Source organism: Nuphar pumila, chromosome 11 (assembly GCF_984573655.1).
Source record: "Nuphar pumila chromosome 11, dmNupPumi1.hap1.1, whole genome shotgun sequence".
NCBI lineage: Eukaryota > Viridiplantae > Streptophyta > Magnoliopsida > Nymphaeales > Nymphaeaceae > Nuphar > Nuphar pumila.
Window position 1 is genome coordinate 113,333,486 of NC_143259.1, and position 27,352 is coordinate 113,360,837.

The 27,352-nt window shown below is 37.7% G+C and overlaps 1 protein-coding gene across 3 annotated transcripts; it reads right to left on the minus strand.

Annotated features, from left to right (window-relative positions):
- Window positions 1-4,487: 4,487 nt before the first annotated feature.
- LOC149822904 (helicase-like transcription factor CHR28) lies at window positions 4,488-27,352 on the minus strand. Of its 3 annotated transcripts, none has more exons than XM_089980155.1 (15): window positions 27,193-27,352; window positions 26,916-27,099; window positions 22,189-22,267; window positions 21,308-22,000; window positions 21,148-21,215; window positions 20,839-20,950; window positions 20,535-20,743; window positions 19,468-19,539; window positions 19,300-19,377; window positions 18,294-19,191; window positions 15,241-15,371; window positions 8,495-8,716; window positions 6,774-7,364; window positions 5,661-5,870; window positions 4,488-5,021 (listed from the first exon to the last, which is right to left on the minus strand). In XM_089980155.1, the coding sequence occupies exons 2-15, from the start codon at window positions 27,075-27,077 to the stop codon at window positions 4,917-4,919; spliced, it is 3,630 nt and encodes a 1,209-aa protein (XP_089836281.1). In that variant the 5' UTR covers window positions 27,078-27,099; window positions 27,193-27,352; the 3' UTR covers window positions 4,488-4,916. The 3 variants fall into 3 exon arrangements, with proteins under 3 accessions (XP_089836281.1, XP_089836282.1, XP_089836283.1); XM_089980156.1 differs by lacking the exon at window positions 27,193-27,352 and adding an exon at window positions 26,142-26,248 and having other exon boundaries at window positions 26,916-27,008; XM_089980157.1 differs by lacking the exons at window positions 22,189-22,267; window positions 27,193-27,352 and having other exon boundaries at window positions 26,916-27,006.

Consider the following 27,352-nt stretch of genomic DNA (forward strand, 5'->3'; position numbering starts at 1 on the left):
GATCCTCATCTAGATGTTTGTGGTCCTTGATGAGTTTTCTGTTTTGTGTTCGTGTTTTTCTGTTTTTGTGTAAATGGTGTTTTCATGTTTTGTTGTTGTGTTTGTGTTTGTGGGACTCAACGCTTCGTTGAATTTCACTTTTAAGTAATGTTGATCGCTTTTCGGCTCTCTCTCTCTCTCTCTCTCTCTCTCTCTCTCTCTCTCTCTATCTACAGTACCAGGAAGCACATCTTATGCAACCTCAATATCCATGGTCAGATGGCAATTAGCGAATACAGTATGCCCAGTTGCTTCTTGTGTGTGTCTGTACCTATATAGTGGATAGAATGGTCATACACCTTTGTAAGTTCTAGCTTACCTAAAGCATAGTTTTATGAATTAAGAGTTAGTCTTGGGAGTTTCTAGATTCTGACCTCTTATGACTTATAAAAGTGATTGTGGTAAGTCTTCCTATTTTTTGTACGCATAAATTTCATCTAAATAATATATTGATTGTTACAAGGTCTCTGAGTTAAATTCTGTGCAGGATTTCATTGAGTAGTCTTTTTCGTGAAAAAGGACAGGCTTGATATAATCCATCCCAATATTAAACATGCATTTCTTTTTTTGCGGAGATTAACTGCATTTCAGCAGGGTTGTCTGTATGTTTGCACCTGTTGTTTTATATTCATAATTTATTGGTTGCTTAACAAAGTTTGTTATTAAAATGCATGCATGAAAGGTGAACATATGGATGCAGGTAGAGTTCCACAAGTTTAAATGTGGCAAGAAAGTTGATGTCTGTAAATACACATTGTAATTGGTGAAGATATTTCAATCAAGACAAATGTGGATGGTTATTATGGAAACTTAAACATAGATTGTACGAAGGATGATACAAAGTTGTCAGTCCAAGAAGCCAGAGCTGAAAGCGATTCGAAAAGCGAAAACAAGGCACTTCTAAAATTTTAGAAAGCGGGCAGTGCAGAACAACTTAGAAGCGAACCAAAAGTCATCTTGAAAGCGAGAAGAGAAGTGAACTGATAGCGACCTAAGAATTAAGCTGAAAGTAAAACTAGGATTCAAAAAACAAAGAGGGAAGCAACTTAGGATTTGAGTATGAAGCGAAAGAGAAGCAAATATGCATCAAGTAATTTTAATTTATTTTATTTTTATTTTATCAAAATATAAGATTTATGTTATCATTGACAAAATAAAATATGAATAAATAACATTAAAGTTGATTTATTAATATCAAAATTGAAACATATATGCAAGGAAAACCATGCATTTAACAAGCAAGCATTTAATAAATAATACATCAATAAAAAATCATAGTTCATATTCCATATTTCATAATCCATATAACTAGAATTTAAGAACTATAAAATAGTGAAAACATTATGTAAAAGTATAAGCTATAAAAAACTAATAAACTTGATTAAAAAGTGTATATTTTTCAAAAAATTGATTAAATGACTTGTTACTTGTGGTTGTGAGAGACTAAGAGAGACCGTCAAAGCAAGTGTGTGTGTGCGAGAGAGAGAGAGAGAGAGAGAGTACCTGAGCACACCCATCACCGATGGTGGAGGTCATCAAAGGTTGGTGGAGATTGCTGGAGAGAGAGAGAAAGTTGGGAATGAAAACCACAAACCCTACAGGATTTTAGGTTTTTTTCACAAAAGTTTTTTTAATAGCCTTTTAAAAAAAAACTTTTTTTTTTATTTTTTTGATAAAAACAGTTTATTAAGGGGTAAAACTGTCCAAGCCTCAAAATATCAGTAAACACGATTTTCAAATTTGGGAATCACATTTTCTTTAATAGGGAAGCTCATTTTCCAATATTGGGGAAGTGTGTTTCCCATTTAAAGGGCGTGCTTCCTACTTAAACGCCGTGCTTCCAATTCCAGTTTCAGGAAAGCACACTTCCCCAATGCTAATAGCATTTCCGGTAACCTGGGATAATGTTTCATCATGCACTATTATAAAAGTAATTAACTTTTGTCATTTATCTCACATCTCAATCTTCTTTTGGATGCTTGATAGAAAAACAATATGATGCTTCATGATATTCGTCACTCTGATTATGTAACATTTCGTGAATAGACGAAGCCTGGCTCTCTTTAAGTTAAAATGCAACTTAGGGATATTCTATCAGGAGTTGCTCAATTAAGATTCATGTTGCCCACTCTTGATTCTGATATTTTGATTTTTTTTTTTGACATTTAAAGTGTCAAAAACAGCCATTGAGTAATTTTGGGTTCTTTTGGCTCAACAGATGGTTGATATTTCCAGTAATTGATTTACTTGTATATTTTGTTGGTCAGATCACTTTACACTGTCCATACTCGTAAATGTGATTTTGAATTAGTTCTTACTTTGAGAGTTTGAAGTAAATGGTCATCGTTTTGATAACACATCCGAATTTCTGTATGAATGTTTGATATCAAGTAGTCATTAAACTCCAAAATAAACAGCTTCAATACTGACCTATCCCCAAGTTGGTTAGGACAGTTTATATTTTGTATCATAATCACTTCCAATGTTGGACCAATTGCACTGGGTCTATCTCAGACAAGTTTAGGTAGGATGCGATTTGACAAAATGAAAAAAAAAAAAAGAATAATTAGGTAGCACCTTTTAGTTTTTTTTAAGGTAGATAAACTAATTAAGTCTTAATCAAATATGATCATTTCAAATACAAACAAACAAAGTTCAGATCAACCTAATGACACCTCGACTTGATTAGCTCATTAAAATTGTTCAAGGTCTATTTTCACATACCTATGTAACGGGGAAAATGTTAGCTACAAACATTTGTAGGTACATCTTTGGATCACCATGGCACAAGTTCATGTTTTGATTCAATCTGGCCTCATAGATGGATTCAGCATGTTCAAAATGGTAGGGTTCAGCTTTTTTACATTTCTTTTCTATGAAAAAAGTATAATTTTATAACCAGTGGAAAGTATCACACATTGTAGGCCATTGATTTTTGAAGCCTTACAATAACCTGACTTCGTGTTTTAGTTGGACGATTTAAAGGCCGATCCATACTAAGAAAAACACACAGATCATATCTGTCAGGTTATTTTCATGAAAAACAATTAAAAATGTAAAAATGAGAAGAAAAAAAGAGGCATTTTGTACTTGCAGATAACTGTAGCAAATACGGTCCCTACATATTGACATGGTTTAGTATTTGCAATGCTCATAGCAAATATGCCCTCCTCTGTAATACTCTTGACTAGAAACCATATGTTTTCAACATTTTCTGATTTTTTGTGGATCGAGCTCTATAGATATGATCCACATGGTTTATTTACTTAGAAGCATGTTATGAATTGTTTTAACTACAATGTGTAAGCAATAAATTCTTGAGCTTCAATGTCTATGGTCCACAATGAACAAAAATTTTGCGACTGCAACGTTCACGATTGAGATTGAAAAGTCTCAAACAGATAGGTGATTCTCAATAAATGGATCCTGTAAAACATATCTGTAGAGTGACTGATCAGATAAAGCTGGTAAACATGAATTTTTGCTAGAGAGAGAGTACAATCAAGCAATTGGTACATCTTAGCCAATTAATATCCAAATCTATCTAACTGGTGCAGAAGGATTGTAGCAATGAATTTGTTGCTTCGAAGATAATCTCAATAGTTTATTTAGTGGGAAACATAAGATTTCTTAATCTTTATTTGGCTTTTTAGGGAGAAAAGGAAAAAAACGGCATGGGAAACGGGGATAGAAGAAATCAACAAGATTACGCCTCTCTCCCACTATGAAAAACTAATCTCAACACATTCGGGCACGACCCTACAGGTTTGAGTTGCAAACTTAAAAAATAAAATCGAAAATAGGATGCAAATTTTTCTAATCTTTAATTAATAATCTTTTTGATATCTTAATACATAAAATGCATTTTTATTGAAAGATTATTAAAATCATTAAATTTTATGAAAATAAAATAATCAATGCCCATAATGTGTCATAACTTGCCGGTCATGTCGCCAACGACTTGCACCCAAAATGGCATGTTCTTATAACAGATGTAAATAAGCAACTTTGCATATCCTAGAATATTTCGTCGACAGAATCTACCCAAAAGCTTTGATCAGCCCACAACTAGCAGCTCCCTTATAACCAATTGAGTGGGATAACCAGGTTGGATCAAGTCAAAACTTGACAACCACCTGACCTAATGAATCTATTTATTTTTTGAATTTTAATTTTTGTAGTTCAATTGTGTTTCCAGATTGATCCAAACTCCACCAGCTAAATATCAGGCCAAATTTATTCCTGGATTTTATTAAAGTTTGTCCAACAAAAAAGAAGGGCCCAAACCCAAGCCAACCCTTTGTTTTGGTGTAGGAGAATGGGCCCCTGACTGTTGGTGCTTAGAGGCTTCTCATGCAAAAAGTCTTTTACCCCAATACCATATTTAGCACACCTACATAAGGGTGGTCAGGACAATGATAACCTAATGAAAGCAAATCCACAAGTGAAACGTGAGATTTTATGATTATAAACAATACATTAATATCAGTAGACCGCACATCTCAACTGGGTAATGCAATTCCCACCAATACATAATCTTCCAACATTGGAGCCTCTTATTTTCTATGTCAAAATTATGCAGATTTACAAATTGTATAACAGATAAATGCTAATTGATGAATGCTAACTTCCCTAACTAGCCTATTCTCACCGTTAGATGTCACCTGTAGAGCCTTTACATTAGTTGCCAATCTCAAAACTGTGAAGTTGGTAAATGCAGAACATAAGGATCAAAAGTTAATTGAATCATTGGCCAATCCAGTACTGCTGGTAGAATCTATCAGAAGGTAGCCTCTGCAACATTCCTCTGGTGAGGGAGACTGCCTTGAAAGACAAGATGCCAAATACGCCAAGAAGAAAATAATGCTTCTCAATCTTCATATCATAAACAAATACTTTAAGTCATCCTCGGTTAGCCGCGTCTGTCGGCCACCTGTTTCATCTTCTCCAAATGCAGATGCAACCATCACCTTTTTCTTTTCCTGTCAAAACATTATTTCAAGAAACCATGGTAAACTTAGAAGCAGAGCATGTTTTACTACATAACAGGAAACAAAAAAAAGGAAGCCTGTGTTCGCACTGAGTGCATAAAGCACCTGAACAAGTGGGTCAGTAATTTAGTTAAGGAAAATGAATAACTACAACCATAGGTCCATATTCACCAAGAGAAACTCAGAAAATAAAGATGAACGCAAATGCCTAATGTCTATGGACAGAAGGATCCACCCCATCTGACAAACAGGAATATATTATACCGGCCATGTAATAAAATAATACCTGCACCAGCCATGCAGGTATAGTTCCCAAAAATGCAACATACTGCTCTGAAGGTCATGCTTGCAACAAGGTGCACAAATTGAAAATTGGAATTAATTATAATCATTCTTTGGACTTGGTATGAATGACCATACCTCCTGAATCATGAAGTGTTGGAGAATCAAATGAAAGTCCCCAGTACAAAATATGACCCAAATGGTTAATATCGCATAAACAACCTAACAAACATATCAACTCATTTCTAATTTGAGCTTGCATGATCATAAAGTACTAACCAGCTCACAACATCAATCACAGAAAGATGAAAGGGAACAACTTAAAACACAAGCTTTGAAACTCAATACCTGAAGGGCTAATATGCGGTCTTCAACCGTGTCCTTGACAGTCAACCGAGTAACTGAAACAGGACGAGTTTGCCCAATTCTATGTGTTCTATCAATAGCTTGATCTTCAGTTGTAGGATTCCACCAAAGATCCAGAAGAAGAACATGACAGGCAGCAACCATATTGAGACCAAGACTTGCAGCTTTCAATGACATAATCATAACAGAAACCTATACAAGACCATGTAACTATGAGAACCAGATTCCATTAAATGGGGGCTGGGATGACACCATCCATGAAAAACATGCACACAAGTGTGTGGACAGGTGCATGCAGATGCAGACATACAAGGGAAAAGCTAATACCTGTAAAGAAGACAAGAAGTTCCAACTACTGTTACTGGCTAGGCTTGATTATACAATGCTGGATTACATGTTGCTTATGTCTTGCTATATGGCCTTTGACCAAGATAGAACACCACAAGTTTTGGTGCCTTCCAAACTATCAGGGACAAGCTATTTTGGTCTTTGAGAAGCAAGATATATAAGCGAGAATCATCCAACTAGTCTTGATAGGGTTGCACAGCATCGAACATTGAAAATACCCCATCCATCCTCTTTACTGTGAGTAGACCATGCTATTACCCTTCTCAATATGGTAGCACGTACACGTGCATGTGCGTGCCACACACACACAGAGCACAGTGTGTCTATATAGGGGAAGGGGGGGCATTCATGGATATATCCATGCAGACAGACAGTGCGCACGTGCACTTTCCACAACCTATTTTTTTTCTTGTTCTTTTTTTTTTAAATCTGACCTTACAGATGTGTTCTACACACATAGTGGAAATTGGCCTTTGAATCATCCAATTCTAACACAAGCAGGGTTTTCAAGGGTTTGAAGAATCAACAGCCGACCACTTTTTAAATTATAAACATAAAAACATCTTGTTTACTTGTCAAAAAAACACGATCCAAAGGCCAGGTTCCTAGCAAATGGACCATGACGCATCTGTGGGGTGGGATCACTGGAAAACCATGGCTTTCAGCAGTGCACTCAGAGCATGCTCTACACCTACCTTTATATATAAATAATACACAACTATTTTCAAATGAAATTTTTCATCAGACCTCAGGAAGCGTGTTAAAATCCTTCACAGCCTTGTCCCTTGCAACGACAGACATAGTCCCATCCAACCTTCTGTACTGTACACGCGAGTTCTTGAGGGGGGCTTCAAGCAGGTCCAGCATTCTGGTCCACTGGGAGAAGACAATAGCTTTCTCTGTTACTCTAAGAACCCTAGGGCCTGAAGTCTGCTCAGCATAATAACATCCTTCAACAACAGAATCACAGGCATTTGAATTAACTGCACAAGTCTGGCCCACAGAGCTGCTTTGCACGTTTGCTTGCTGCAAATTTGGCAGGGACTGCAGAATGCCAACGGCAGCTTTGATTTTTGATGATTCAATGGATGGAAAATCTGCACAATGCTCAGCTGCCTCAACAAGTTCAGAACCAGATTCATCAGAAACATTGCCCTGACCAGCCTCATCTGAGAGGGAACTTGTAAGCGCATTTCTGGAGAATATTGAAGAGATAGTAATTTGAGTTTTGCATTGAGCTGCAGGGCAAACATTCTCATCACCAGAGAACCGCTCACAAATGCACTGATTACAGAAAACATGACTGCAAATCGTAATAATGGCATCTTCTGGTGGGTCCTGAAAGTAAATGTAGGTTAGCAAACAGAAATTAGAGAAAAGTTCTTGAATTCCTGAGCTTTAAAATGTACCAAAAAGAGAAAAAAAAAAGAGCAGAAAGGAAAAAGTTTAGGCCAATGTGGAAAGTAAGCAAGAATTAAATGATAATTTATTAATAATAGAAACCTATGTCACATGGGTGCGGGTACGAGTACGGGTGCGGACCAATTTCAAAAATTTTGGACATGGGGACACAGTATATATATATATATATATATATATATATATATATATATATATATATATATATATATATATATATATATATATATATATAATAAGATTGTAAATTTTAAAGCAATAAGTTGATCGGTCAAAGTTGACAAAATTTATATATAACAATAATAACAATATATATATATATAACAATCATAAATGGACAAAAATAGACTCGATCAAAGTTGACCGAGTCCAAAATTAATTTTAATAAATGGACAAAAATAGACTCAATCAAAGTTGACCGAGTCCAAAAAGTGGATGGACTCGGCCTCAATGCGTTGACCAAGTCCGACACTTCGTTGACTGTGTCCACCCCATGTCCGAAGCCGCACCCATGTTGGGTACGGGCGACACGGGTGCGTCGACCTTTTAGCCGAGTCCGTGTGACTTAGATAGAAACACAAATTTAAGCACACACCAAACATTATTAAGATTTTCTCAGCCAGCATTCATACCCTCATCAACATATAAGCATGATGTGATTTAGGCATTAACCTCATTTAAGAGATCATCAGTTTAACCACGCAGTTTGAGCAACCCAAAAAGGAGCAGTTCTGTCAGTTTGTCTTGCTGATTAGGAGAATTTCAGTAAGTATAGCGTGGCATTAGACAACTGTGACACTAATACTAGTCAAGATGGCTTGTACTAATAAGAACCAATCCCTTAGTATAATAAATGGCGAAGTCATATATATGTTTTCTTTTATACACCAAGCAAATATGTAGTATTCAAAAAATCTGAGTGTAGTGTCTGGAGAGAGAGGGAGATGCAAGAATATAAAGAGAAGGATCAGTACAAGAAAAACTACCAAGGAACTTCAAAAGAAAAGATAAAAAAAATCAAGACGAGGAACCACGACAAAAGTTTATACATTGCAGATCCCACAGAGTGTCAGGCGTGCTTTCAAACAATTAAGCAGTTCCATACGCTTTTCTCTAGGAAGCTTTTTTGCAGACTCCAAGGACAACCGTTGAACAGAATTAGAATCAAATCCTTTCACAAGATTAGGGTGATCGCAAGCCTGTCGAAGTCGCAAAAGCAGTAATAAGATGTTCACGTAATTTTGTTTCACAGTCCCAGCATCTGCATAAACCTGAAAGTGAAAAAGAAAAGATAAAACAATTGTTTGCTAAACATAAAAAAAAAAGATAACTTCTAAATTAAAAATATATATCACTAAAGGATAAACCAGTAGTAACTTTCCTTCCATAGAGACACAAAGGTAAGTGTTATACCTTATACTCTATGTCACACAGACACTTCTAACAGGGCACCAAACCCGCGTCGCACCCGCACCCAGGCGAGTGCGACACTTGGACACAGCTTCCATTGTGTTAGGTGAAGTCCACCACACTGAGGTCCATTCTTATCCAAAATTAGATTCAGTTAACGCTAATCAAGTCCATTTTTATCTATATTATATATATAAATACATAAATGCACACATATACACGTAGTGTTAACTTAAAAATGTCAAAAAAATTATATATATATATATACCCTCCCCGCACCCAAGTTTTTTTAAAGTGCCGCATCCGCACCTGTACCCGCACCCACGTCCGCACCCGCACCTATGTGACATAGCTTATACTATATCTTGAATGCAGTGACAAAGAAACTGAATCAGCACAATATTAAAACAAATGGAATATTGAAATACAGGGGATAATTTTGCAGAACATACATGCAACCACCTGTAAAAGAAATCTGAACAAAGATTGATGATTTGCAAAAGAAAAACAGAAAAACCAGAACTTTGCTGACAGAGCTGGATAGCCTCCAAAATGGACACTCATCCACTGAAGTAAATAGGCTATGAACAAGTATAGACTATAGCTTGCAATGTCAGCTGTGAAAAAGGTGAATAGTGTTTCGGGTCTGGATCCTGTACCAGACCCGAATTCCATTCCTGTATAAGTCTATTTTTATTGTATGTTTTTATTTGTATCCGGGTTCGGATAATACACCAGACCCGACCTGAACCACTGTGTACACTTAAGTGTATTTATATTAACATTAGGTCACAATTTCTATGATGAAGAAATCGTGAGCCGCAGCCCCCTTCTCGTAACCTTTTTTTCGTCTCTCTCTCTCTCTCTCTCTCTCTCTCTCTCTCTCTCTCTCTCTCTCTCTCGTTTTCTCCATGCAGAAAAGAAGGTGGAATTCTAAGATGGTATCAGAGCAGAGATCTGCCTAAGGGCCGGAAAGGGTTTTCGTGAGGTGCAACTCGGCTTCTTCTTCTTCTTTCAGCGAGCCACCTTCATCTCCTTCAGTCGAACCCATCAACAGCTCCTTCAGCGAGTCCTCTCCATCTTCAGCCGAGCCCATCAACAGCCTCTTCAGCGAGTCCTCTCCATCTTCTTCAGCTGAACCCATCAACAGCCAATCTGAAGCCCTCATCTCTTCTAAACAGGTTCTGATATTCAATCGAAATTTTAATTTTTTTTTTTTTACCCTTATCTACTCTTCTTCTTTTCTCCTCTTCTTCCCTCATTCTTCTTCTCTTTTCTGAATTATACTGTGCACCCACACCTCAAGTGGGTTTGTCTCTCTCTTGGATCTGAGGCTCACATGAATTCTGTTCACGCTAATCCAAACTGTAACGTGAGTGGCTGTGTTTAACGTAAATCGCTGAAATCGACTCACGTGAAACACCAGACCAATCACGATTCTTGTTTCTTTCATTGATATTGCATGTTCGATCTTCTTGGGTCCACCCTTCTTCTCGTACTTGCACATTCAAATATATGTTTACTGTTCTGATTCTTATTTCTGCAAATATATTTAACGTGTGAAGGTGTTTTTCACACATCATTGAATAGCAGTTCTCACAAGTTGAACCTGCGTTCCTGCATCCTCTGACTGATTCTGTCCATTTACGACCTTCTGTTTTCACAAAAAAAAAAGGTTAGAATTTTTGTGGATACTTCAGTTGTTTCTAATTCTCAATGGATTTTTATCACTCTCAATCAAACCTTTCTTCAAGTTTTCTCAACCAGCTTGTTTCTGAAAAGTTAAACACCTCAAATTTCTTGATTTGGAAGAGACAAATTATTTCTTTCATAAAGAGTCAAGGCCTCTTAGGTCACCTGGATGGAACCACTTCAGTCCCACCCGAATTTATCCCGAGAGAAGAAAAAGATGACCAAGGGGTGAGTTCAATCGTGTTTGTCAAAAATGTTGAATTTCTCAATTGGGAAAGGAAAGATCAATCAGTTGTTGCATACATCACATCAACTTTGTCTCAAGAGATTCTCGTTGCCATTCCTGACAACTGTACAGCGCTACAACTCTGGGAACGACTGGTTCAGACGTATTCGCAGGTTTCTCTAGCAAGAGTGGTTTTTCTAAAAAGGGAATTTCAATTGCTAAGAAAAGATTTTATGACCATCATGGAATATTTGAACAAGATAAAGATTATCACAGACCAACTTGCAGTTATAGGGTGTGCCGTTAGTGATAATGACATGGTGCAACAAACTCTGAGTGAATTGGGATCTGACTACAATATGATAGTTACATCACTATTGTGCCTTCCTGTTCTTCCCACCTTCGATGAATTACGAGCCAAATTGATCCAGTATGAGATGACTCTAAAGGGATTCTCTGAAGAAACTCATAATCATCAAAATACTCAAGAAGTTTTGACCACAGGAGTGACTTATGGTAGAGGACGGGGACGAGGAGGACAAGGGTGAAATGGACACGGAGGGCGTGGTTTGCTTCCCACTCCAAACATGTCAGCTCATGTGCAGGGACCAAGATTCATTCTTACTTGCTTCTTTTGTAACAAGAAGGGGCATATCAAGGCGAATTGTTGGCATAATCCAGAGAATAAAGGAAAGGGTCCGCAGACAGAAACCAAAAGAAAGTTCACAAATACCAGAGACGGTGGAGAGATTAAAGACTTGTTGATATCGGCCTTGTCAGAGTTAAAATTGAAGCAGAGTGATGAAGGCGCACGGTTTGCCGATTCAGGGGTAGCAACTCATGTAACCAGCGATGCAGGTAAAATTTTTAACCCCATTCCTTATTTTCGAAAAAATAAGATTGTTACTAGAGACGGATCCCACCATCCTGTTTCTCATGTTGGAAAGACTGACATTCCCATGTCACATTCCACTCTTACCCTTTTTGATGTTCTTCATGCTCCTGACATTAAGAAAAATATTGTCTCCATCACTAAACTTATTGATGATAATAATGTTTCAGTTGAATTCACTCCCTTCTCTGTGCAGGTCAAGGACCTACGCACGAGAGAAACATTCGCTGAAGGAAAGAGACGAGGCAACATGTATGTCTTTGAAGAAGCCCCATGTCATGATGTTCGCCCTGCTCACCTGATTTCGAAACCTTCATTAGAGTCGTGTTCATCCTCTTCTTCCAGTGTTTTTAGTATCTCTGAATGTAATAAGTCATTCTTATGGCATAGTCGGTTAGGACATTGTGGGAGTCATTTTATTGAGAAACTTGTTTTCAATAATCTTATTCCAAAAAAAAGTCTTAATGGGGATGAGAGTAGTCATAAATGTTCTAGTTGTCTTTCATGTAAGAGTCATGTATTGCCTTTTCATTCCATTAATAAGAGAGCTTCAAAACCTTTTGAGATTATTTGTTCTGATGTGTGGAGGCCTGCCCCAATTGTCTCTGGGTCTGGAAGCAGATATTATCTAATCTTTGTTGATAGTTATTCTCGATACACTTGGATATATTTCATAAAAAATAAGTCAGAAGTCTTCTCTTTGTTTCAAAATTTCCTTTCCTTGGTCAAAAATCAATTTTCTGAGTCCATTCAATTTTTCAAATGTGATGGAGGTGGAGAATTCTCATCCCGTGATTTTATTTCTTTTCTTCGAAATAACGGAATAGGAAGGAGGGTGTCTTGTCCTCACACTCCTCAACAAAATGGCATTGCTGAACGAAAACATAGACATATTGTTGAAAGTGCCATGAGTATGCTTCATGACAGCAATCTTCCCATCAACCTATGGACAGAAGCTTTTCATTCTGCCGTGCATGTGATAAATAAACTACCCATGGTTGTTCTGGAAAATAAGTTTTCTTATCACTGTCTCTTTGGAGCTCATCCTAGTTATCATGATCTGCGTGTTTTTGGATGTGTTTGCTATGTGCATATTGATCGGTCCTTGAGAAACAAGTTTCAAGACAAGGCCCAGAAGTGTAGGTTTGTGGGATACGCAGATGACTACAAAGGATATCGGTGTTATGATCCCACCAACAAACGTATCAGAATCTCAAGAAATGTTGTCTTTAATGAACAAAATTTTGATGACAGAGTTGATGCAACGAATATACCAACTGGAGTTTATTATCCTTGGTTGAGTTCAGAACTTTTTGTTGGCTCCAATGAAGCATGTTCATCAGATTGTGTGCAGCAAGAAGAAGAGATGTCTGAGAACACTGAGACGTCGGGGCCACAGAATTCAGAGAAAGTACCGGGCAGATACAAAGGCATTGTCTATTTTAGACAGAGACCGACAACATCAAGTCATTCAGATCATGTCTCAGTCAGCAATTTGAATCCTTCTCACACTCTTGAGGTCAGAAAATCAAGTCGCATACGACATCCCATTGACAGGTGGGTTAGCTATAACAACTTCTCCTTAGATCTTCAACTCTTTTTAACTGCTCTCAATAAGGAAGATGAGCCCACTATGTACTATCAAGCAGACAAAAATGTTGTCGGATGTAAATGGGTCTACAAGATAAAGTACAAGCCAGATGGAACCATCGAACGATCCAAGGAAAGGCTCGTGGCTTGATGTAAAAAATGCTTTCTTGCATGGGGACTTGAAGGAGAAAGTGTACATGGAGCAACCCCCTGGATATCAAGAACAAAATTGTAAAACTCATGTGTGCAGGTTAAAAAGAGCTATCTATGGTCTGAAGCAAGCATCTCGCTCTTGGTTTGACAGCTTCTCACTAGAGATTCAGAAACATGGATTTTCATGTTCTATGCTGGACCGCTCATTGTTTATTTTCAGAAGTCAGACTGTGACCACTCTGTTATTGATATATGTCGATGATATTGTTATCATAGGAAACTCTGCGGCCCACATTCAAGAAGTAAAAGACTTACTAGGTCAGATGTTCAAAATGAAAGATCTTGGAGCTCTACGCTATTTTCTTGGTGTAGAAATTGATAATCAGGCTCATGGCTTGATACTCCGAGCGTGCTTCATCAAAAACTTAGCGCTCATGATGGAAATCTGTGTGATGACCCCACCAGGTATCGAAGCATAATAGGAATGTTACAGTACCTCACATTCACTAGACCTGATATTGTTTATTCAGTCAATCAAGTGTCTCAATTTATGCATGCGCCACGTACTGGACATATGGAAGTCGTCAAGAGAATCCTTAGATATCTGAAAGGGACTATTCGGGATGGATTGACATACTCACCACGGCCATATGGCAAAGATGATCATAGACTCACTATATATTGTGATGCTGACTGGGTAGGAGATCCTGATGAACGAAGATCTACATCAGGACATTGTGTCTTCATTGGAAGAAATTTAGTCTCCTGGAGCAGTAGAAAGCAAAAGGCTATCGCTAGATCGAGTACAGAGGCTAAGTATAGATCTATGGCTACTGCTACTGCCGAAGTCACATGGATCAGACATTTACTGTCTGAAGTAAGAGAAAAGATCTCCCACACTATCTTGCTATGTGACAACCAAAGTGCTATAAACATGTCATTCAATCCAGTACATCACAGTCGTGCTAAGCACATTGAGATTGACCAACACTTTGTGAGACAGAAAGTTGAAGAAAAAGAGATTGAGCCTGAGTTCGTCAATACTGAAAGACAAGTTGCGGACCTATTTACGAAAGGGTTAACCAAGGATCATTTTTGGTCGCTTAAAGGCAAGTTGTGCATGGTCCATAACCATGATCAACTTGAGGGGGGGTGAAAAAGGTGAATAGTGTTTCGGGTCTAGATCCTGTACCAGACCCGAATTCCATTCCTGTATAAGTCTGTTTTTATTTGTATCCGGGTTCGGATAATACACCAAACCCGACCCGACCCGAACCATTGTGTACACTTAAGTGTATTTATATTAACATTAGGTCACGATTTCTATGATAAGAAATCGTGAGCTGCAACCCCCTTCTCGTAACCTTTTTTTTCGTCTCTCTCTCTCTCTCTCTCTCTCTCTCTCTCTCTCTCTCTCTCTCTTGTTTTCTCAATGCAGGAAAGAAGGTGGAATTCTAAGAAGCTGAACAAACAGTAGGAACTGATCATTAAAGATGCAGCAGCTAACTTGGAGGAAGTAACTCGACCTGAATTGATTCAAGTTTGAATTATGATGCATGAGGACATAAGTGACACGATGGCTGCACAGATAGACAAATATGACTGGTGAGGAATTCAGTCCAAGTAAGAAGCATCAGTGTAGGGTCATGAGGAGTATTTCACTTGACATGAATCAATTTCTAATCAAGCTCAAAAACTTTTACCCATATTACACGAAACAAAGACATAGGAGATGGCATAAAATGCATGCAAGATGTTAAAAATAAAATAGAATAAAATAAGTACAGCTCAAAAACCTAACATAAGAACATATGAAGATGATCAAAACATACCTTAAATTGTTCACGTGAATCAGCCTCTAGCCTAGAGTAAAAGTCACGTTCCTTTATAGAAAAATCTACCCTCTTTAGTGATACAGACTTTGGAGGCAGTTTAATGATAGGCTCCCCATCAATAAGTGTTCCTAAATCATCACAAATAACAAAATTTAAATACATCAAACAGTAAAGCCACTAAACATGACATGGGCAGCATGGATACATGAACAATTATAACCAAATCAATCTAAGCAAAAGGAAGGATACAGAAAAAAAACAAGAAAATAAATTGCATTATGGTCAGAAAAAAGAATGCATCCACAAGAAAAAATTCCAATAAAAAAATATCCCAAAGGAGAAACTAGCAGCAAAAACATGATCAGTGAGCATCTTGACTGTGGAAACGTAACAGGCTGAATTCCCTACACACTAGACTTCTAAAATAACCAATTAGACCAGCTTTTATTCTGTAGCTCACGCAACATTTTAAACATGAAATATATTTCACAGATATAAAATCAGAGTTACAGATCAGATACACCAACACCAGAATGCACCTGACACAGCTAGAATGATGCCAATGCCTGCACATCTCTCAGCCAATCAAGAAACCCTTTCAGCAAACTGAATGACTAGAAGTAGCTTTCATTTTGACTTCAGCATAATTCAAACGGGCAATTGCCATCCCATGCAGGACATCTTTGGAAAATGTCCACGTAAAGCTTGAAATTAATTTGACAGAAATCGCACCTCTTGAAAATTCTTGCTTAAACTAGCTATAATGTAAGCCATACCTTCTCAAACCAGTTTATGAAGCCTCAACTGTAGCACAAGCTATGACACAAACAGGGATATGAATTACAGAGTTGAACACACTTTCAAAGATACAGGGATACAGATATCTATGTGTGTTTACATGTCCATAGGAGTAATATGTCAATGCAAAGAGAGGTGTCAAACTAATAATGCAATAAATAAGAGACAAAATAGAATACTAATATTCACTCCAAATTCTTTGCTTGAGGATTCATATAAAACCATTAATAATGATTTCAAAACTAAATCAAAATGCATCTAACTTTATACAAAGTGAAGAAAATAGTCCAAAAAAGTATGTTTCGATCCACAACAAAAAATGTACAAAGTGCTTTTGGTTCCTGTCTAATGGTGGACACATACAGGAAGCATCTAAAAGTGTTGGATACTCCACATATCAAAAACCTGAGCATCCAGATGCATCCAAGGAATGTTGTTGTTGGTTCACCGAGAGACACAGACATGGCTGCTTGTAGGAGTGTCCAGGTAATGTCTCTCTACCTCAAGAAAGTAACAGTTCAATCTGTAGGTAATGTGTCTCTCTACCAAGTAAAAGAGTTGATAACTTGGTATTATTTGACAGCTAAGCATTCTTCACGCACCAAATAATGATGAAAAATTTATACAGATTTCGACCACTAGCATATGCAAGTGAATGGAAGCTAAACATGAATCTTCAACATGACTTGGTGGCAGTTGCTTACTAAAAGAAACTGGGAACCAAGAACCAGAGCAACTGCATGTGGAGGGCCAACATAGGACCAGGGGAAGGCTCAGGAGTCAAGAGTACCAGGAAGAGCAAAGAATCAAGCCAGAGGAATAAATATGAAGCCAAGCTTCAAGTTTCGGGAAAGCATTGATGAAAGTTCAGTTCTGGACACTTTTAAAGTTGGTGTCTCATTCTAGTTCTCTCCTCTTTCGTCTTTGATGTGATGCCCGAATTGGATGATGATCCTATTAACCTGGCGAATGTAAATCTCATCTCCACAATTTATATCTTTTCAGATTGAGAAGGGAAGACACTTCAAGGTCAGATTTTTGGCAAAGAATCTGAATTAATAGGAGCTTGGAATAATTTGATAGTAATCAACATTCTAAGATCACCAAAACAACAATATGTATCAATTGGAATAGCAAAATTTATATAATAACAGAAATAAGGATAAGTGTTCTTTCAAGCATTTATCTAAACACTGAGGGATACACCGACACAGCTATAAATCTGCAACACCCAGATATCACAATGAAGATTCATAGGAAGTACTGCAATCAAATACATCTGTTGCAGTTGCTTATATTGACAACTTGAATCTCCTATGTCTCATTTTTGGGATGATGTTTGTCTAAAAGTCACCAGGCCACATTACAGATATTATTCTTGTTGTCCCATATCCAAGCTTCCAATTCAACCTTCTTGTCCAACTGGGCATCTTGCTTCTAGGACAACATCTTGCTTCCGATAAGTTGGGATTATGATGGCAACTGCCATGTGAAGCACAGCTTCCTAATATACAAAAGCATGCTAATACTCCTCTAACATTAAATGTGAAACCATACCTATGTATTGCCATGCAAGCTGCAAAACAAACTTCTATATACTCTTGTTGAACACTGGATTTATATCACATGTTATCTGGCAACCCTTTGTTGATTTGATTCATGTTACCATTCTAAGATATATCCTACTAATGATAGGAAACTTTACCCGTAAGCAACTGAAAATCCTACAGCCTACACTCAGCTTACTTGGATCATTATAGTTCAAACGAACTTATGCACCTATCAGTGGGATGCAGCATCCCAAAACCCCCATATCCTGATAACCATGCTCTGTATTTCTCCCTTCTACTAAAACACGTCCATGTTATGTTTTGAAATCATCTCCTCAATATATCATGCACCTGCAAGTTATGGTTCATGGGGATCACATTCAGTCTATTACATTTGGTAAGGAAGTGGCACTCTGGAAAGCAGGACATGTGGCAACTTCTCTTGCATAGATTCCTCAAAACCTTGTTCTACATCAAGGTAATGGATGTAGAAAGTCGTTTGATGATTACATGAGACAAATGAATGGGCTGACAGGAAGGAAGGCAAAAACAAGTGGGCCATAACCAACTTAAAACAAAAGGATGATACAAGTGATTCTTATATTTTAGACAACAGAGACAGATCAAATATTCGAATGGAAAACTTTTAAAAGATGTCCAAGATGCATGCATCATCCAAAAGAGATAAGTTCAATAATATACCTTTTGTACGACGAAGCATAATTGTTTGCAGTACAGCTTGCAGCTTCTTGTATCCACTAGTTGGATTCCTACTAATTGGGTTTTTAATTGTAGTACAGAAGGACTTGTAGACCGCATATGGTTCATATCTGAGGAACCGAAAGTAACTGTAAAGGTCATCAATTGCATTCTGGATAGGTGTGCCTGACAAGCACCATCTTCTTTTTGCTCGAAGACCCCAACAGGCCCGAGCAACTTGAGTTCTATGATTTTTTATGCTTTGAGCTTCATCTAAAACCACTCTAAACCATCCAACTCTTGCTAACGGACGGGCAAAAGGATCAGATAATGAGCCATCAGATACCTTTTTATTCTTCGTAGAATTCTTCTTATCACTTGTAACATGTTTCCTTTTTTTGCTACTAGGTAAATCCACAGGCAAGCCTTCATCATTTCTTTTTTCATCAACATCTTGGTCAACAAGTGGTTGTTTTGGAACTTCCATGCTTACAATAGAATAGGTTGTAAGCACCACATCATACTTAGCAAGGTCATTGGGATCTCTTGTCCTATTGCTTCCATGATATGTAAGAACTGAAAGTTTAGCCTTGTCTGTAACTTTATTTTTCAGTTCTTCAGCCCATTGCCGGAGGACACTTGTCGGACACACCACCAGTGTTCCAGCTGCTGGCCTCCCCTTACATACCGAGGGAATGCTTCCACTTTTTAATGGTTTTGGACTCTGGCTAACTTCAGAATTCCCAGTTAGCTTTACAGCATCAGGTTCTACAGTTCCATCATCTTCATCCAAATCCAGAGCTTCAGGTTTAACATTAACCATTCCCTCTGACCTGGCCTTGGAAGATGGAGACTTCTCCATTAGTATGAGAGCGATAGTTGATATTGTTTTACCGAGTCCCTGTCAAATAGTGTCTCGTAAGCTAGGAAAAAGTGAAACAAATGTTCCAAGCTTTTAGGTTGTGCAAAATGCAAGTGGAGTGAACCAAGTATTGCAGAATATACAAACCTGATCGTCTGCAAGAATGCCACCAGAGCAGTGCAAACTAGCAGTTTCTTTCTGCAACATCCATGACAAGGCTATCCTCTGTATGAAAAAAAATATAAAAAATCTTAATCAACCACAAGCAAAGACAATATAAAGCACTCTATGCTTAAGACTTTGGGAGAAGCTTACCTGGTGCCTCAGGAGAGGCACTGCTAGAACTCCATCTGGGGGACTGGCTTCTTTCTTTGGCTGAGAAAGATCCTGCAACAAGCCTAAACTTTGGTTAATATATAATTAACCAAATTTACTACTTCAGATCTAACAGAGAAAAATCAAAGCTGCTTTGCTACAACTGATTTGTTATCATTAAAAAGTCATATTCATGACCAGATATTTGCAGATCTTTAAGACAAATGTACAATAACAAACCAAAAAGTAATAGCACACAGTGCAGAACCTAACGCAGTTCAAAATCCTAATAAATCAAATGACAATAAAAAGAAAATGAAATGACGGCTGAAAAGCATTTTAGAATCATCTTTCTCTTCTCAGTTACACTAGATTTTATTCAACCTCCAGAGTCTATTGATGCAACTTAACTGAGCAACTAAATTAAAACAACAGATGTGTGAACAAAATGCTGGCTTGGCAGATGCACTGCACTGCCAATTGAACAGATTGTAACATCTGGCTAGGCGGGTCAGCTTAAGGCGTTCAATTTGAAGAATGTCATGAGTTGGATACCTGGGTGTGCATCCCTTGCCTTATAGCCAAAGCAGCAGGCTCCCTACGGGGCAAGGGGGGCAGCAAAGGGGTTTTACCTGCTTGGGAGTTCCAGCTGCCAATCTTTCCGGCCCCACCACCTGAACCGGGGTTTCTCTTGATAAATATTAAAAAAATGCAAGCTAAAAAGAGATAATTTGATAACACCAAATCAGGAAATAAGAAAATTGGACATAACCATTTCAAGCATGTGATAGCCACAGTTTTCTGGTTATAACAATCACCAAAACAGGGATGCATAAAACATAAGTTTTAGCCAATGACATAAACCTTGAATGCCAAAAACTTACATCAAAACTATGTGTCTGTGTGCATGCATGTGCATGTATGTGTGCAATTGTGCGCGAAGACCATAAACAGGTAAACACAAATAGTATGCATCTTCAAAAAGGAGACATTGACTGACATGATTTCTGTGATAACTTCCACAACCTATAGATTAGCAGCTGTTCATAAAGGAAGGTAGTGCTTACCTGTAAAGCTAACATATAAGTCAATCTTTCATCATACGTCCTTACACATTCCTCCCCTGTTCCAATGTGATGAAAAGAGTCACCAAAAACAGGTGGTAGAGAAGTAGTATGTATCTTGCTCTGCATTGACACTAAAGGTGGATATCTTGTATCATCAAAAATATAGATGTCAGCATCATTTTCCACATCTGAACTGCTTGCAGGAGAATCTGTATGATTCAATTATTAACATCATCAAAAGAATGACAGCATGAAAGTGAAGATGCTACTTTATATACAAAATAAATTATATCAAATCTCTTACTGATATCTGACATTGAATGCTTGTGAGAAGTGTCCATAAAGGAGATTCCTGATGTTTCTCGAACAAAAGGTACCACATCAGCACTGGAATTTTGTCTACTTGTAAAAGAAACCTGCAAATGTTGGTTATTAAATTTCTTGCTTCATGCTGGCATACTGACTATTATGGCTCGCACATGCTTCACAGAAGTGACATATAACTAGAAATCTTCCCTCTACCTTGATGACAGATTTGCCTTCTTTTTCCAGTTTTCAATCACTTTCAAGCTAAAAAGAAAAATTTATTAATGAATAGAGTAGCAGCACTTACGTTTTCAATATTCCCAAAAATTCTAGAGGCTTTCTTCATCGAAGTGGATTGATTCTCATTGATTGAACCTGCAATAGATCAAAAATCATATCATGTATCAAATGAAAGAAGAAGCCACAATAGAAAGCATTACTGCATCTCAGCATTTTCATATTCATACTTTTGTTCCGCTGCAGATCTTGAGAAACTAAAGCAAAATTCAAGTCTCCAGTAGCTTCTTCAGCACCCATGTGGAACAAGAACCCACTTTTCGTATTTTCCAATATGTCGTCATTATCACTATCCGAAAGAGTAAGGTCCACCACACACTCAGAATCTGACAAGAAGTCTATGTCTTCTGCGTCAAACTTGGAACTGCCAACACAATTTAATGATCCATTCAGTGGAGGATTACCAGTACCCTGAGATAGAGTAGGAAGAACAGGAGCCGCTGTTGCACTCTTAGAACCCTTTTCTTGCTCCAAAGACGACAGATATAGCCAACCCGAGTTGGGAAATCCACCATCATTACTCACTAGAGGCTTTACATATACCTGTTGTGGTTCATTTATCAATCCACCTTCATATGTTTGATCAGTATATACATCACCAGATCTACCAAAGCTGTCTGAAGGCACAAGGGAGATTAATTTTTTCTCATCTGTCTGTGATCTTTCATTCTGTGTGGTGTCTTCATGCATTGGAACAATATATACATCACCAGATCTACCAAAGCCATCTAGAGGCAAAAATGGGTAGTCCATATCATTGTCACCCCTGATTAATGGGAGCTCCAAGTTGTTTGAAGGAGACCATGGAACAAATCCTGGTTGACCAGCTTCTGATGAAAATGACCAGGGATGTTGGTGGAGGCCTGAAAAATAATTCCAAAGTGGCCATTTAGAGTGCAAACTGCAAAGTCCAAATTTCATAAAAGAACTTGTTCAATCTAAAATGTAAATGACATCTAGCTTTCATCTGTTCATCCTTTTGCATGAACAAAAACTACAGAAGCTAAACTGAAAACATTGTAGCAAGGTCTATGCAAGTGAACATAATTACCATCTTGAGAATCAGATGGATTCTCAGAGAATACTGGAATGAGAAATTCATTTTTCTTTGATGATGCATCTTCAGTACCCTGTCGTCAACCAAATCATAAATAAATTTAGAATCTGGAAAAGGCAAAGTTCAGAAATACTTTCCCTTAAGGAGGTGTTTCAATACACCAACTTCCCAGAAAATCCCGACATCTTAGAATATTGCATTGTGAAGCACAATACAATGTCCAAACTCGTTCCATGTTATGGATAAGAACACCCCTTAAAGGTAAAATTCCCAGATCTGAAGTATACGTGTGCACCTGTGTCTTTGCAATCATGTGTATATGTGTGTGTGTGTGTGTGTGTGTGTGTGTGTGTGAAAGTGTAATATAACAAAAAAATACTTTCTTATGGGGTGATGCATATCTTTCAGTGGAAAGCAATAGGGAAATGAAAAAAATACATTTATTTCACAAAGCAATGATAAACAAGAGCCAAATAGGAAATCCTATCAGATTAGATTATTGTGAACTCTATAACATACAAAGACATTGATACAGTTAATTTTGATCAAAATCTTGAACTATGCATTAAGTTTTTATTCTTTTGCCTTAAAACGTACCTATTTTTGCACAGGTAAGGGATATTTGCTTCCAAGGACTTAAGAATACTTATTCCATCACATTGAATGCATCTAAAGTTACATCCTTCTCCTTGGAACACGTCAGAGGTGAGACTAGGTGAAGATTCACTCATTTGGTTTTGTTTAGTCCCATTTATCAATTAATATGTACTCGTATCCCACTTCCCTCATCCTGTTTCCTCATACAAGCTTGAACCAAAAAAGATATTGTATACAGTGGGATGTATTTTCAGATGTTAAATGTGAGCAATGCATGGTCTTCGCAAAAATATTAAAAGAGGTGAACCCTTGGAGAGAACCAAAAATAATTTGGAAACCCAACACAAAAGAGAACCTTTGCAGTAGAGTCTTGCCACCACGCAAATATCCACATATGGAAAGCATACTAAGTAAATCAATTGGAGATAGGAAGAAACACCAAGCCATGCACTTTTCATGGTTAGTGGCTAAAGGAAAAGCATTTGAAATGGATATTCTAAGAAATCAGGAGCTTTCAGTTGTCAGTGGATGTGGAGAATTAGCTTCTTATCTATCTCTAGAACACCCCATCTTTCCAACATCTTCCCTCTATTGCTTGATCAAATGTTCATGGAAGATGGTCCAGTATGAAGGATGCTAAGGAGCAGCTGTCGAAGTTGAGGGTTCTTTTTTCTGGTTATTGATCAATTATGGTTGACCAAGACATGTAAGATTCCATCTATGTAACATGGACTCTTCCAAAGGGTCACAGCACCAATGTTGATACAGTTCAGGTGCAGCATCTGACAAGGCAAGACTTGGGTGCACAAATGCCTGGTGCAGCAACCCTCACCCAGGCCAATTTTGGTTGACCGAATCCAAAATCTCTTTTAATTAAAGAGTTTTGTTAGTAATCATATAACATGATCATTTTTTTTAGTTCATTTGTAAAATTGCAAATGCATTTCATGGGATATATATATATATATATATATATATATATATATATATATATATATATATATATATATATATATATATATATATATATATATATCAATGTTGTAAATAGTGTTGAGGCGTAATGAGGCATTAGACCCACTCATGAAGTGAGGCGTAAGGCGTAAGCTTCACAGGAATATTAAAAAATTGACCAAATAAAAAACAAAATTAAAGATGCATCATTTCTGTACTATTAATGAATAATTGAATATTAAGTGGATAATTTAAACTAAATTATAAAATGAACTCTAAGCAATGACTACAACGCAATAATTTAACTGATCCTACAAAGAAGATAAGATTATTTAACCAAGGAACAAGAGACAATTAGTATAAATACAACATAAAGAAATAAATGTGTGAATTATGAAGTAAAAACTAAAAAAATATCAGCAACTACAGTTATTAAACATAATAGTTAATGCACTTTTACAAATTAAATATATGTAATATATACAATTAATTAATTACTTGTATAGGAAAAAGTAATCTTTTGAAGAAGAAGAATATCAAAAGAACAAGAAGGGAGGAAGAAGAAGAAGAAGAAGATCGGCAGAGGAAGGAGGAGGAGAAGAACAGAAGAAGAAGGTCGGCAGAGGAAGGAGAAGGAGACGGAGACGGAGGAGGAGAAGAACAGAAGAAAAATGAGAAGAAGCAGAAGAAGAAGGTCGGAAGAGGAAGGAGAAGGAGGAGAAGAAGAACAAAAGGAGAAGAAGAAGATCGACAAAGAAAGGAGGAGGAGAATAGAAGAAGAAAATGAAGAAAACCGGCAAATAAAGAAGAAAATCGGCAAATGAAGAAGAAGAAAAACATCGGCAAAGGAAGAAGAAGAAAGAGGAGGAGGAGAAGAAGAAGAAGAAATGAAAGAGAGAGAGGGGGGGGGGGGGGAGGGGGGCATACCGAGTGTCGATCTTCTTCTTCCTCTGCCGACCGAGAGAGAGAGAGAGAGGCGTACATACCGAGTGTCGATCTTATTCTTCCTCTGTCGAGAGAGAGAGAGAGAGAGAGAGAGAGAGACCTATCGGGCCTCCCACTTTTTCTTTTAAAAAGAACATTTGAGGTGTGTGCTTCATCCTCGAGGCACGCCTCAAGGCCCATGAGGCGCACGCCTCATGTAGCCTTACACAATATTGGTGTGCCTCGAAGCGCGCTTTTAACAACATTGATATATATACATATATATGTATATATGTGTGTGTGTGTGTATATATATAAGCACCCCTGCATCTAGATTTTTGAATTGCTTTGTCGTACTCACTGCATCCACACCTACACCCAGGTGAGAGAGGGTTCCATCCATCCAGATATAGTTGACTAAGTCATATAAGAATACTTTGTTTCCCTTTAGCTTCCTTCTTAATGTATTTTAAAAGTAAAGACATGGAACAGTGAATAGGACTTTTCAGCACTAATGTAAAGCACAGTACTATCTATTCTCTCTTCCATTCATCCCCTCTTTTCCTCCTCCTCTTCTTCTTCTACTATTTCTCTATATCGCTTTCTTTCTCACCCTAACTACAGAGGCTTACAAACCCAAGAGCAGCTATAACACCTTGGATTAGATGCTATAGGGAAATTTTGAAGGCAGTTTGGAAATGGTAAATTAAAGCTATTTGTTGGTCTGCACAGATTGGAAGGAACGGTAGGCCCTTACATGATTACTGTCACCACTATATGCTGTAGACACTCACACTTGTAGCTTCATAAAGTTCGTGTACATATAGTATTGCTTGATAGGGTCCTCTAGACATAGGTTACTCATGATTTCACAGCTATGTCACAAGGATATGAGCATGACACTGACATAGGAAACAGATTCAAGGATTTTGTAAAAATTAGGACATGAAGACACATGCAAGAGAGAGAGAGAGAGAGCGTGAATTGAAGTCATGTGGGGGGAAGTGTGATTCAAATTGCATGAAAGTCTCTTTGCTCGAGATATATTTTCCCACTGACTTAGGATAATAGTTCCCATGTTTGAATTGAACATGTTACATGAGAAAGTATTCATTTTTATATGATAATGAATTACTCCTCGCTTTCTAATTGTGTTCTAACTGAATCAAAAATGAATCCTAATGGTGCAATTATATAATATGGAAATCTGAGGCAGAAACAATATGAAAGTAATGGTGAGTTTAAAGTATGCTCTATATGCAGCCTTGAATCCAAGATTCAATATATTTTCCAATCATCTCGAACGTAAACATGTAAAATGATTCATCCAACAAGATGCTTGGAAAACACAGTAGATACAACTTAGGTAGGGTGAACTTGTGCAGAGAAAAATGCTAAATGATAAAAACTGCAACCATATCAACCATTACGGCCAAAGTAGGATGTGCATAAAGCTGCAATTACTGGCTCACCCTTTATTGATCCATATCACCCATGAGAATTTCATCCATAATCATGCCATTTTCTACTGAACAGTCTGATGCCTGTCACAGGTTATCGACAGCAACAAGTCCTCGCACTGTTCATGATAACATCGGCAGAGCTTCTTCAGACACAAGAAGGGGTTCCCTAAATTGCACTGCACTAGCTGCAATAAAGCAATAAAGCATATGGTGTCCCAAAATCTCAGCTTCTAATACTAAAATCACATGCAGACCTGGATATTATGAAATTGAGTAGAATGCGACATGCCAATCAGCATAGTCAAATCATCTGAAATCTAAACAACTTCCTTTGAAATGCCATAATTCAGTAAAAGAAAAAAAAAAGCACTCAGATGCCTCAAGTACACCAAATGCATCATATCCCAAAGGGTGATTCTTTCTGGTCCAGGAACAAATAATCAATCTTGAAAATCTGCAATTGCACTTGATTCGACCATAAAACCGCCACATAGAATCTCAAACAGCATAATCTCCAAGAGAGAAGAGGATGGGAAAAAAAAAGGATGAAACCCCTCAAAATTCTGCGATAGAAAACAAAAAACTTGCATAATTCTACACCGTTTACGGCCAAGCCCCACAAAGGAAATTCATGCAAACAAATCGAAGAAGACAAACAATTCGATCATATGAAACAAACCAACGCAATCCAATCAAGAAACAAGTAATCCAACAACCGGAACGAAATTAACAAGAAAACCAGCAAGGAGACAAAAAGAAAAGAAAAGAAGAAAATCGATCTACCGGCGAAGGATCGTGCGATCGAGACTGATCCTCGTTCAGTATATCGAAGAACCTCTCCTCACTGATCGAGAAGTCATCCATATCAACGAAGCCATCGCCGCCGAGAAGGCCCGCTGCGTCCGGCCACAAGTTCAAATTACCAGGTCCGTCGGAGACCAACATCGGTAAACACCATGAAAGAGCCCTAGAAAGGATCACCAACGTCCGATGTAAGCGATTTGGGGTAGGTCGAGGGGCACCAAGAATCGTCAAACGGAAGAATAACGATAACCAATACCTTAGTAATAAAGGAAACAAGGAATATGCTCGGAAATTTCGTCGAGAACCCAAAACGTGGGAAGAAAAAAGAGGAAGGAAGGAAGGAGATTGAGAAGTGGGAAGAAGGCAGAATCGAAAAGGGAGAATAAACGGAAAAAATGGAAGAATTTTAAATTGGG

Excerpts from the sequence above, each read along its gene's own strand:
- LOC149822904 (XM_089980155.1), bottom strand. The coding sequence starts at position 27,077 with ATGTTGGTCTCCGACGGACCTGGTAATTTGAACTTGTGGCCGGACGCA. Across the intron at positions 19,540-20,534 it reads CTTATATGTTAGCTTTACAG|GATCTTTCTCAGCCAAAGAA; the intron begins GTAAGCACTACC and ends GGCTTGTTGCAG. Across the intron at positions 8,717-15,240 it reads ATTCACGTGAACAATTTAAG|GTTTATGCAGATGCTGGGAC; the intron begins GTATGTTTTGAT and ends TTTCACTTTCAG.